The sequence below is a fragment of the Citrus sinensis genome, chromosome 3 (assembly GCF_022201045.2).
Source record: "Citrus sinensis cultivar Valencia sweet orange chromosome 3, DVS_A1.0, whole genome shotgun sequence".
In the NCBI taxonomy this organism is placed as follows: Eukaryota; Viridiplantae; Streptophyta; class Magnoliopsida; order Sapindales; family Rutaceae; genus Citrus; species Citrus sinensis.
In genome coordinates, this window is record NC_068558.1 from 15,221,976 (window position 1) to 15,233,937 (window position 11,962).

General features: G+C 39.7%; 2 protein-coding genes across 3 annotated transcripts; one reads left to right on the plus strand and one right to left on the minus strand.

Annotated features, from left to right (window-relative positions):
• Positions 1 to 5,601: 5,601 nt before the first annotated feature.
• LOC102628338 (cationic amino acid transporter 8, vacuolar) lies at positions 5,602 to 7,753 on the plus strand. Of its 2 annotated transcripts, XM_052438684.1 has the most exons (2): positions 5,602 to 6,937; positions 7,192 to 7,753. In XM_052438684.1, the coding sequence occupies exons 1-2, from the start codon at positions 5,670 to 5,672 to the stop codon at positions 7,502 to 7,504; spliced, it is 1,581 nt and encodes a 526-aa protein (XP_052294644.1). In that variant the 5' UTR covers positions 5,602 to 5,669; the 3' UTR covers positions 7,505 to 7,753. The 2 variants fall into 2 exon arrangements, with proteins under 2 accessions (XP_052294644.1, XP_006477927.2); XM_006477864.4 differs by having other exon boundaries at positions 5,602 to 7,753.
• Positions 7,754 to 10,138: 2,385 nt separating this feature from the next.
• Positions 10,139 to 11,743, minus strand: LOC102628050 (gibberellin 2-beta-dioxygenase 1). The gene is made up of 3 exons (XM_006477863.4): positions 11,280 to 11,743; positions 10,838 to 11,174; positions 10,139 to 10,731 (listed from the first exon to the last, which is right to left on the minus strand). Exons 1-3 carry the CDS (start codon positions 11,681 to 11,683, stop codon positions 10,480 to 10,482), a joined length of 993 nt encoding a protein of 330 aa, XP_006477926.1. The 5' UTR covers positions 11,684 to 11,743; the 3' UTR covers positions 10,139 to 10,479.
• Positions 11,744 to 11,962: the final 219 nt, after the last annotated feature.

The following is an 11,962-nucleotide window of genomic DNA, read 5'->3' on the forward strand; positions in this document are numbered from 1 at the left end:
AGAGGATGATATGATGGAGTTGATGGGGATGAAACAAGAGGAGCATGAATCTCTTCGGGATTTTGTGAAGAGGTATTATCGGGCCGTACTTGATCTGGGGGCCTTCAACCATCCTCAAGCATTGAAAGGGTTGAAAGAATGGGTGAGGATATGCCGATTGTGGTACAACTTGAGAAATCCCGTAATTCAAAGATTCAGCTGGATATGAACAGGCGAAAAGGGATATAGACATTGAAGAGGAGAAAGCAGCGAGGATAAAGAGTGAGCAGTTGAAGAGCTGAGGCGAAAGGAGAAGAGAGCACCGAATGAGAGCGGGTTCGAAAAGCATGCTGAGGAATCGTCAGTAATGGGAGTAGCATCAGCTCGGTCTCGCCCTTACCTAATAGCTCAAAGACCACAGCAGTTCCAACATAGCCGAGCTCAGCATCAGCGCTCCCCATTCCCAGAGCGGCAACGGGAATTCCAGCAAATGGCTGTCCATCCTTATCACAACACTCTCAGGGCGTTGAATGTAGTTAACCTAAGATTGAGCCGACCAAACCAACCACCCCCGATGCCAACCGAGAAGAATTTCACGACAGCCGAGTAGTCCAATTGATTGACCAAGGCCTGGCATACAAGCAGTACACTCCATTGAAGATTTCCATGGAGGAGTTATACGAAAAGATTGATGGGCGAGGTCTCTTGTACCCCCTGCCCATGTAACCAAACCTACTCACAAACGGGATAAGGGTAGGTCTTACAAGTTTCACGATACCCATGGGCACACTATCAACCAGTGCCGCGATTTGAAAAATCAAGTGGAGGATCTGGTGAGAAACCGATATATGGATGAGTATGTAGAAACTGAAAGGAGTCACAGTGTACGTTGGGGGAAGGAACTGAAAGGAATCTGGAGCGTGAACAACCAACCATCCTGGTGATAGCAGGAGGGCCAACATTGGCGGGTGATTCGAATAAGGCAAGAAATAATTATGGGAGATATGTTCTGACCAGCAAATAGGTGTTTTTCAATTTGCCAGCAGCCAAGAGGGCGAAGGTGAGATAAGTTCCCATTATGTGGACATATGATGATGAAGAAGGTGTCATATACCCTCACGAGGACGCATTGGTTATCAAGGCAACCGTGGCGGGTAAAGGATTCCAGAGGATACTGGTATACACAGGCAGTTCAGTCGATATACTCTTTAAATCGACCTTAGATGAAATGGGAATTGTATATTTGAAGTTGGAACGCACGAACACATCTTTGAAAGGATTCAGAGGAGGATGGCTGACCCCCCAAGAATTGTTGAGCCGCCGGTTACTGTAGGCTCAAAACCATTTGAAAAGATAATGATGCTGGACTTTGTAGTGGTAGAAGAAAAAAGCCCTTATCAAATAATATTTGGGCGACCTTTCATGAGGGTAAGCCAATGTGTCATATCCACGCATTACCTGGCGTTGAAGTATAGAGTGAACGGGGTTGTAGGCGTGGTGAAAGGTGACCAAAAGATGGCGAGGAGTTGTTATGCTACAGCCGTCAATGAAACATTATAAGTTACCACGCTTGATAGCCGAGGAGATTCCAGGAATGGTCGATAGAAGCCAGCTGAGACTTTGGAAGAGGTGGTGGTAAACCAAGATGATCCGAGCAGAATAGTAAAAGTCGGGTCCAACTTGGGCGAGGCGAGCGGGTGAAATGCTTACAATCTCATGCAGACATATTTGTTTGGTCGTATGAAGACATGCCAAGAATTGATCCTGGGGTTGCCTGTCATAAGTTGGCAATAAAAAAAGTGCAAGGTCGATGAGGCATAAAAGGAGGTGCTTTAACCAAGAGAGGTACGAGGCCATAAATGCATAAATGGAAAATTTGTTACGAGCAAGATTCATTAGGGAAGCCAGATATCCAAAATGGATTTCCAACGTGGTGCTGGTAAAGAAAGCAAATGGAAAATGGAGAATGTGTGTAGACTTCACAAATCTCAACAAAGCATGCCCAAAAGACGGCTTCCTCCTACCTAAAATAGATCAGTTGGTTGACTCAACTACGGGCCACAGCCTACTCAACTTTATAGATGTTTTTTCTAGATACAACCAGATACCCATGGATAAACAAGATGAGGAGAGCACCAAGTTTATAACTAACATGGGTTTGTTTTGTTACAGGGTAATGCCATTTAGCTTAAAAAACGCAGAGGCAACCTATCAGAGGTTGGTGAATAGGATTTTCAAACCATTGATTGGACACACCATGGAGGTGTACGTGGATGATATGATTATGAAGTCTAAGAACTCAACAGATCATGTACGGCATTTGAAAGAAACCTTTGACTTGCTGAGGAAATACCGAATAAAATTGAATCCCGAGAAATGTGCATTTGGTATTAGCTCGGGTAAATTCTTGGGGTTCCTGGTGAGCCACCAAGGAATAGAGGCCAACCTAGAGAAATACGGGCAGTGATAAAAATAAAGTCCCCCCGAACAATCAAGGAGGTGCAGAGCCTTACAGGGAAATTGGCAGCATTAAACAGATTCATTTCGAGGGCCATGGATAAATGTCACCCTTTCTTCCAAATTATGAAGAAGGGAAGGAAAATGGAGTGGACAGCAGTATGCGATGAGGCATTTGGGCAGCTGAAGGAGTATCTTGCCAATGCCCCAATGTTATCAACTTCGAGATAGGGTGATGAGTTGTACTTGTACCTCGTTGTCTCCAAGTGGGCTACCAGTTCGGTGTTAGTCAAAAAAGATGAGGGAAAGCAACACCCAATGTACTACACTAGTAAGGCTTTGGTGGACGAGGAAATCAGGTATCCCGTGTTGGAGAAATGGGCGTTGGCTTTAGTAACAACAGCACGTAAGCTTAGACCATACTTCCAGGCGCACCCGATAGTTGTGATGACTGATCAACCTCTTCGGCAAATGCTCCTAAAATCATATGCATCTGGTCGGTTAGTGAAATGGTTTGTGCAGCTGAGCGAGTTTGACTTAACTTACCGACCTCGAGGAGCGGTCCAAGCCCAAGCCTTGGCCAATTTTGTGTTGGACTGTACGGAGCCAAGTGAAGAGGTTCACGAGGAGCAACCAGTTGAACAAGAAAAACCAGAGGGGGTGTGGTTGATAATGGTGGATGGATCACGCAGTGAACAATGATCCGTAGCAGGGGTGGTGATACGGAGTGCAGAGGGGGTCGAGGTATTTTATGCAGTGAAGTTTGAGTTTCAGCTAACGAATAACCAGGCAGAGTACGAAGCCTTCATTACTGGGCTTAAGCTGGCACACGCAATACGAGCAGAAAGGGTAGAGATTCGAGCATATTCCCAACTGGTCTGTAATTAGCTCAATGAGCATTTTCAAGCAAGAAGAGAGAAGATGGAGCTTTATTTGAAGAAGGAAAAGCAGATGATTAGGCTCTTCCGAGATGTAGAAATAAAGCAGATAGCCAGAACAGAGAATTACCGGGCAGACATGCTGGCCAGAATGGCTGCGACTGCAAATCCAAAATTGCCCAAGTCAATCCCATTAGAAGTAAGAACTTTGCCAAGTATTGGAGAAGAAATAGAAGTAATGGGGGTGGACATCGAAAGGTTCTGGATGGACCTCATTCTCTCATATATCTGTGACGGTATTTTACTAATGGATTGAAAGCAAGCAAGGAGGTTAAAATATCGAGCAGTAAGGTATACATTACTTAATGGGGTACTTTACCGCCGAGGGTTCACTTTACCCCTCCTGAGATGCTTGGATGATGAGAAAGTAAATTATGTGCTGCGGAAAATACATGAAGGAATATATGGCAACCACTTGGGAGAAAGGACTCTAGTGTTCAAGGCACTATGACAAGGATATGTTTGGCCAACTATGCACCAGAATGCGAAGGAGATGACTAAAAGTTGCAAGGTCTGCCAAAACTTCTCAAATGTCCCTGCTCAGCCCCCAGAAAAGCTGACCGCTATGTCATCCCCATTGCCTTTTGCCCAGTGGGGGATCGACCTAATTGGTCCATTGCTCGGCTGAATACAATGCATGCATTTCCCCATTCCGTACCAGGGAACGAATCTCCCCGGCTGAATGTTACGAGCCGGTTCCTAGTAGCACATCTGTTATAGAACACGAGCCAACAAGAAACGGACACCGACTAGAAGTCCATACCAACCAGATGCCTGTCACTCAGAGAGAGAACACTATCTCACGAACGCACGACAGTTTCGACATGCTTCAAACCGTTAGGGAGAACATGATGCCCCAAGTTTACCCACGTTCGGTTGTGGAAGACTCATCAAGGTCCTTGATCACTCGAATTTGACCGCATGAAAAATGCTCTGAGAGAGTGGGATGACAGCCTATAAAAGGCTGAGAAATCGATGAAAAAAGGGAGATAAAAATTGAGAAAAAAGAAAAAACTCTGCCAAATTAATACCAGATATTTTTACATACGAATCCTTGATACATTTTGTTTTAAGAATATTACAATGAATCTGCACAACTTGAATCATACAGTTTTCCCGTAAATATCTTGTACTGATTTAAGTATCAGAGGGTTTACGCCGGAAAAACTACTAACGTCTTTGATTTGTTTCTGTGAATGCAGGCTTGGAAAGAAGAGAAAGAATGATTTGGATCTCATGAGCTCGGGCAACTGCTAAAGCTAGTGGAGTGCAACCTCTTCTTTATTGTCAACACAAACGTTAGTGGTACGATCTAATCGGACAAAAAGAGACCAAATTTCAGGATCAACAAAAGTGATACACAAATCATATTTTAAAAAGCCACTTCTTCCTTACTAATCTTACTGATTTTCTAATGATCCAATGCTGCCTAAATTTTACCGAGAACTACTCACCTCGTAATGGTAAAATTAAAACAGGGTAATTTTTAAAAACCTCCCCTGAGGTTTGGACTTATTGCAAGTAAATGGCGAGAATCTATTTATTTGTAAAAAAACTCCTACCGCAGTTAATTTTAACATTGACCGTTAGTTGACTATGCAAAGACAATATTACCCTTAGCAACAGTTTGTAAACTGATATAACTAAAAAAAAATTAAAATTGTTGGTTATTTTATCCTCTTTAAATTATTGATATTTCTTTAAAGTTTCTACAAAAAAGATAAAATTAAAAATTTGAAAAATCCTCTTTAAATTATTGATATTTCCTTAAAGTTCCTACAAGAAAGATAAAATTAAAAACTTGAAAATGAAATAGTCATAATTTTTCCCTATGATATTGTAAATTTTTGAAATTGACAAGGATAAAATTATCAAAAAATAGGATTTGTGTTTTTCGCGCCAATAATTTTATTTTTTTTTAGTTATATCAGTCTACAAATTGTTGTTAATGGTAATATTGTCTTTGTACAGTCAACTAACGGTCAATGTTAAAATGAACTGATGGTAGGGGGTTTTTTACAAATAAATAGATTCTCGTCGTCTATTTGCAACAAGCTCGAACCTTAAGAGAGGTTTTTAAAAATTACCCAATTAAAACAAGATGAAAATATATACTGCTGGCTCCCTGCCATTGCGACACGTGTCCGTTTAAAACAGTCATTTAACTGTTTTTTCGAAAGGTGATTTATTTCATTTCATTTCAGATTTTCAATTTCATTGGCACTCACAAAGCCCAAAATTCCGGCTATGTTCAGCCCAACTACCTAATTCCAATCATACACCTAGACATAGTAAATGATTAGGCAACAATCTTCTATTTTTCAGTTCATGAGTTCATCTGCATCATCATCATCCCAAAAACCATCTGTCTCAACAATAACAACAACAATGGCTGTAGAAACAGAGACAGAATTAGAGACCCCACTGAGAGGAACAAGCTGCTGGCATCAATGGAACAAGCAAGCCTTTTTCCCAGAACCCTCTTTCGAAAACACAACCTCCTACAAATCAGCACTCAAACAAACCTACCCACGTCTCAAGAACCGCCTGTTTTCCCGCTCAACGGACGCCACCGAGCTCATTACCCTCCAACAAGAAAGCAAACAGCCCTTGCAGAAATGCCTCACTTGGTGGGACCTCACCTGGCTCTGCTTCGGCTCCGTCGTCGGCTCTGGCATTTTCGTCATCACCGGCCAAGAAGCCAAAAAACATGCCGGACCCGCCATTGTCTTGTCGTACTTAGCTTCAGGTCTTTCTGCTCTGTTATCGGCCTTTTGTTACACTGAATTTGCCGTTGAAATCCCAGTTGCTGGGGGTTCGTTTTCTTTCTTGCGTGTTGAGTTAGGTGATTTTGTTGCTTATATTGCTGCTGGGAATATCCTTTTAGAAGCTGTTGTCGGTGCTGCAGGTTTAGCTAGGTCTTGGTCTTCGTATTTGGCTAGCATGATTGATAGCAACAATTCTGATTTGTTGCGCTTTAAAGTTGATTGTTTTGCTGATGGGTTTAATTTGTTGGACCCAGTTGCGGTTTTGATTCTTTTGGTTTGTAATGGGATAGCATTGAGTGGTACTAGGAGGAGTTCTTGGTTGAATTGGATTAGCTCTATTGTGAGTTCATGTGTGATCGTATTTGTTATAATTGTTGGGTTTGTTCATGGGAAGACTACAAATTTGGATCCATTTTTGCCGTACGGGACTGAGGGTGTTTTTGAAGCTGCAGCTGTGGTTTATTGGTCTTATACTGGTTTTGATATGGTGGCAACTATGGCTGAAGAGACTAAGAAACCTTCGAGGGATATACCGATTGGTTTGGTTGGTTCGATGTGTATGATTACTGCGGTTTATTGTTTAATGGCTTTGGCATTGACCATGATGGTAAAGTATACCGAAATTGATATGAACGCTGCTTACTCGATTGCTTTCAGACAAATTGGGATGAATTGGGCGAAGTATTTGGTGAGCGTATGTGCACTTAAAGGAATGACTACTAGTTTGCTGGTGGGATCACTTGGTCAAGCTCGATACACAACTCAGATTGCTAGAGCTCATATGATTCCACCCTGGTTTGCCCTGGTTCACCCTAAAACTCAAACACCAATTAATGCTACCCTATTGGTGACCACTCTTAGCGCTATAATCGCATTGTTTTCTAGCTTAAATATTTTGTCAAGTGTTTTTTCTTTCAGTACACTCTCAATTTTTATGCTCATGGCTATTGCATTGCTTGTAAGGCGATATTATGAGAAGGATGTTACTCCAAAGAATAATTTGGTTAAGTTTCTAGTGTGTTTAACTGTTGTTGTTGCTTCTTCGATAGGCATAACAGCATTCTGGAATTCAAATGGAAGAGGATGGATTGGTTATGTGGTAACCATTGCACCTTGGTTTTTGGGGACTTTAGGAATGGCATTGCTCCCGAAACAACGTGTTCCAAAACTCTGGGGAGTTCCTCTGGTTCCATGGTTGCCATCATTGTCAATTGCAATGAATTTATTTCTCATAGGCTCATTGGGTTATTTGGCATTTTTGAGGTTCATCATTTGCAGTGCAGTAATGCTTGTTTACTACTTGTTAGTTGGCCTTCATGCAACTTACGATGTGGCTCATCAGAACCAAGAAAAATCAAATAAAGAGGAAGGTCCTTGAGATATAATCAAGAGATTTTCATCTTGATCCGAATGAATCATCTAGACGTTCTTCATATTACAGTTGATTATCCTTAGGATATTGCCAAAGATGATCTGTGCATAGTTTGTGCAACTTGTTTTCTAAATTTCATAGTTTTTGAAATGAAATTGCATTTTTTTTTTCCTTTTCCTGTTTTATGTTAATGTAGTTTTTTTTATCAATGAAGAATTAATGGTCAATTCCTTATTAAATTTTCATATGATTGATGTTCCGGTGAAAACTGGACCATGTTTGCTTTTGTTGCTGTAACTCTTCAGGTCTTGAAGTCTCAGCAATCTCTAAAATTGTAGAAATGGTGTCCCTTGAAATGGAGTATCATATTATTTATGGATTTTATTATCTATTCCATTCAAATCTGTGGAGTTTGCTACTGCAAACAGAAAATTGCTAGAGCCATCTAAAGCCTAAATTAACATATATTTATTATGTTGCTCACATAATTCTACAGTTGGACATTGGCATCGTTTGTAAAACAAATATTAGAAGTCAGTTCTTGTTTTAAGCTTTAATTAGCAGTTCAATGTTCTGCAGACTAAGGCAGGTGTTGTTAAGTGCTCTATTTCATTTGTGGATCTCTATAGTTACTGAAGTGATACACAAGGTATTACAGAGTGATAGGTAGCAATTAGGCATAAATTGATGCCAACTCTTCAAATTTGTTAACTTCAACTCTCTTAACAAGCGCTTATGATTCTTGTTTCGAATTACATCCATTATCTCAAGTTTCGGATCGAACTAATCCATTGACACATAGTTCATGGGAGAAAATTGATTTATTTGGGCATTGGAGGATTGACAGGGCGAATTGCTAGTTTCGGGGTACGAGATATCCATCCTACTCACTATGGCTGCATTTGTCCAATTGATATGTTCAAAGGAATCAATGTTGGACTTATTGGATCCTTAGGAATTCATGCGAGAATTGGTTATTGGGGGTCACTGGTTATTAAATTAGTGAACGAAGTAGTATTTCTTAGCCAATTGGTACAATCATCTTCTAATTACTGAAGTAAGTTCTATATTTGGCTTTTGGATTTCACTTTGAAGATCATCTTTAATAAGAAGAATCAAGGATGTCTATATACCCTCGTTGGTTTTGGTTGTTCCTTCGTGTCATATATGTTTTCATTTATGCTGTTAAACATGCTAAATAACAACCTAAAAGCATAAAATTTTCATGTTACAGCAGTCTTGATGTTTAGGCCTTTTGTAAGTATCTTGAAATTAACCTGCTAATAAATCCCCAGATTTTTCTATTCTTCAAGCTCCATTTGTTGTATTCCTAGTCACTATCATTTAATTTTTGACTGGATTTTATGATATCTGTTCAACAACATGAGCTCTCGTCTGAAATGCTTCAGAGAAACCAGCTGTAAAGATACCTTTTCAGCTATTTGTGTGTGTGTGTGTGTGTGTGTACATGTAGAAAATTTTTAGCATTGAAGTTTTGAAGAATATTGCTAGCTTAGGCTACAAAATTTCATTATTTATATAGACAGACTGAGCAAGGTTTCTCTGATATTTTGCTGTAGATTTCATTGGTATTGTATTCTGGTTGGCATTACTCCTGAAATAGTGTCCGAAGACTTCATTTCAATTCTTCAAGAATGTCATAATGCTCAAGATATTTTATATCTTCAAGCATCTTGAGTTGCAGAGGATTTTAGCATGTACCTCTAAATATTCGAAATTACTTGATTAATTGTTCTCTCTTTCGAGGGAGTATATTCTGCAATAGGGTACGGGTCACAAGATGTTAAATATTCAGTAAATATCCATCCTTCTTTCCATTTTCCTTCATGATGTTTTCTTACATCTCCATAAATAGAAAATTTCACAGATTCTACTCGCAAAACAATATGTGCTGAAATTTTGACATGTGATTATGAGTAGTCCCTTTCCTTTGATATGATAACTATCACACATACACGGCATCAAAATTTTCCTTGAAAATGTGTCAAAGAATCATTGGTACATCATGTGGGGTTTCCCAGTAATGGTCCAACACTGACTGATTTTGATATTTCATGCATCCGTAGATTTCCTTTCTGGCTTTTCTGACACACACATGGCCAGAAGTGGCCTTCACCACCAAGGTACCAACCATTGTTAACATTCAACCGGCAGTCTGAGAAGTTGAAGAATTGCATAAATTTACGAAAATAACGATTGAAAATGTAAAGTTTTCACTAGTACTAAGTGTCTTATTTCTAGCCGTGAGTAAAAAGATAGGAGCTCAAAATCAATTCCCTTAGACGCGGTTTCTTCTTGACCTGAGCTGAAGCCGCGGTACCAATCAATGTGCCTGTTCTTTTTATCATTTTGTGGTCCCTAATCCCTTTCAAAAGGAGCCCACAAGATTCTATCGCTTTACAATGTGCAAATCCTTCGATCTCTACATCCTACATGTCAGAAAAATGCGAGTGACAGTTACATATACGTCACTAGATAGCGCATACACATGAGTGGGGTTCGAACCATTCCCCTTTTGTACTACCTAACAGTTTTTACTGAGCTAATTGACACCCACTACAATAAATCATCAAAATGTTTCTATATTCGATGAAGGCAGCTGATGAGATTAATTATGACAACCAACTTGTATTATTAACGAGAAAGGAAAGTAATCAGAAGATGATAATACAAAGTACAAGTGTACAGGAGATTATCACACGACAATGACAATTACGAATAAGTAGTTTGCTATGTGAGCAAGATTGGAAGTTGGAACCTAGACCTCTTGTTCTACTTTGATATTTTATCGAGCTAACTGACACCCACACACAATAAATCATCAAAATGTTCTATATTTTACAAAGGTAATATATGATGGGATTAACTATTGAGAACTTGTTGACAAGAAAGGAAAGTAATGACATGATAACACAAAGTACAAGTGTACAACACAGATTAATTCTCATGAGGCAGCTATTCTCTCAAAATGCATAAGCCTGTTTTCAGCCAATCTTGAATTGTAAGCAGATCTTTTGTATTCAAACCACGTAAACTCTTTATACAAGCTTTGTTCGGGATTTTTCATGAGTGAAGGCAATGGAGCAATTCTCTCACTCAAAGGTGGTCCACCAAAATAAATCATTGAAACTCTTGATTTCAAGCTGTTGGCCAAAACCCTATGCTTCACACTTTTGAACCTCCCATTGGTCAGTACCTGCATTTTGCATACGCCAATGCCAACCCAACAAAATCATTAAAAATCTCCCTACACCAAACTTCAATAACAATAAAAGATAAGGAACAAAATAATAGCTTATTACCTGTAAAGAGTCACCAACGTTGATGAAAAATGAGTCTTCATCAGGAGGTACTGAAATCCAACTACCTTCTCTGAGAGAAATTTGCAATCCTGAAGTGTTGTTGGATCTTAAAACAGAAATGATTTGTGGGTCTGTGTGTTCTCCAAATCCAATCAAATTGCTAATACGATCTGGGCGTGGTGGGTAGTGATTCAGCCTGAAAACAGAGTCACTCTGCTCATCCATCAACAGCTTGCTCAAAACATTCCTCGGTTGAATCTTCAATCCATCGGCCATCAACTCGAGAATCTCACATGCCATCCTCTTCACTGCTGATATATATTCACTCAAAGCAAAGCTGCAACAAAACCAGAAACAGCAAACGAAAGAAACTGAGAATTCAGAAACAGAAATTTATGAATGAAAAGACTGAATTTTGATTCATTCGGTTGGGTATTTATACCGAAACTGATCTGGGTTGTTGCCCAGAGATGAATTTGAATCTTGATTGGTGTTTAAGAGAAGATACTCAACCCAACCCACATCACCATTCCGTCCAATGCATTTGTTGCCATAACCAAAAGGACTTGGAGGGCCAGATTTTTCTTTCTCTGAAAATGGCAATGAGAAAAACCTGATGGCTTCAGATTCAAGCCTGGAAATGGATTCCAGGGGGACCCCATGATTGATTACCTTGAAGAATCCGAATTCCTCACAGGCTTTGACAAGAAGGTTTTTTGAGTCGGGATTCGAGAGGTCAATAAGAGGGATTGAATTTGAAGTCGAAGTGAATAATGCGGAAGTTGTGCAACAAGTTTCGATATACGGGAACTGTTCGATTGCTGGTTTTGTTGATAAGGCCACCATTGTTGGAATAATTTTTTAGCTTCTGGAAAGTGAAAGCTTATGAGTTTACGAGTGAATGGCTTTGGGGTTCAGCTTTCGCTATTTATATGGGAAGGAGAGAGAGCACAAATTGAATTTTGATATTGCAATATTATTTTTATTTATTTTTGTTTACTTTACCACAATTTTTTATTGGTATGGCCATTAGAATCTTTTCTAAGTGAAGTCTAGTCAACAGGCATTACTGTCCTATAGGAGTTTCTAAAAAAAAAAAGATAAAAACAGGCAATAATAACTCTT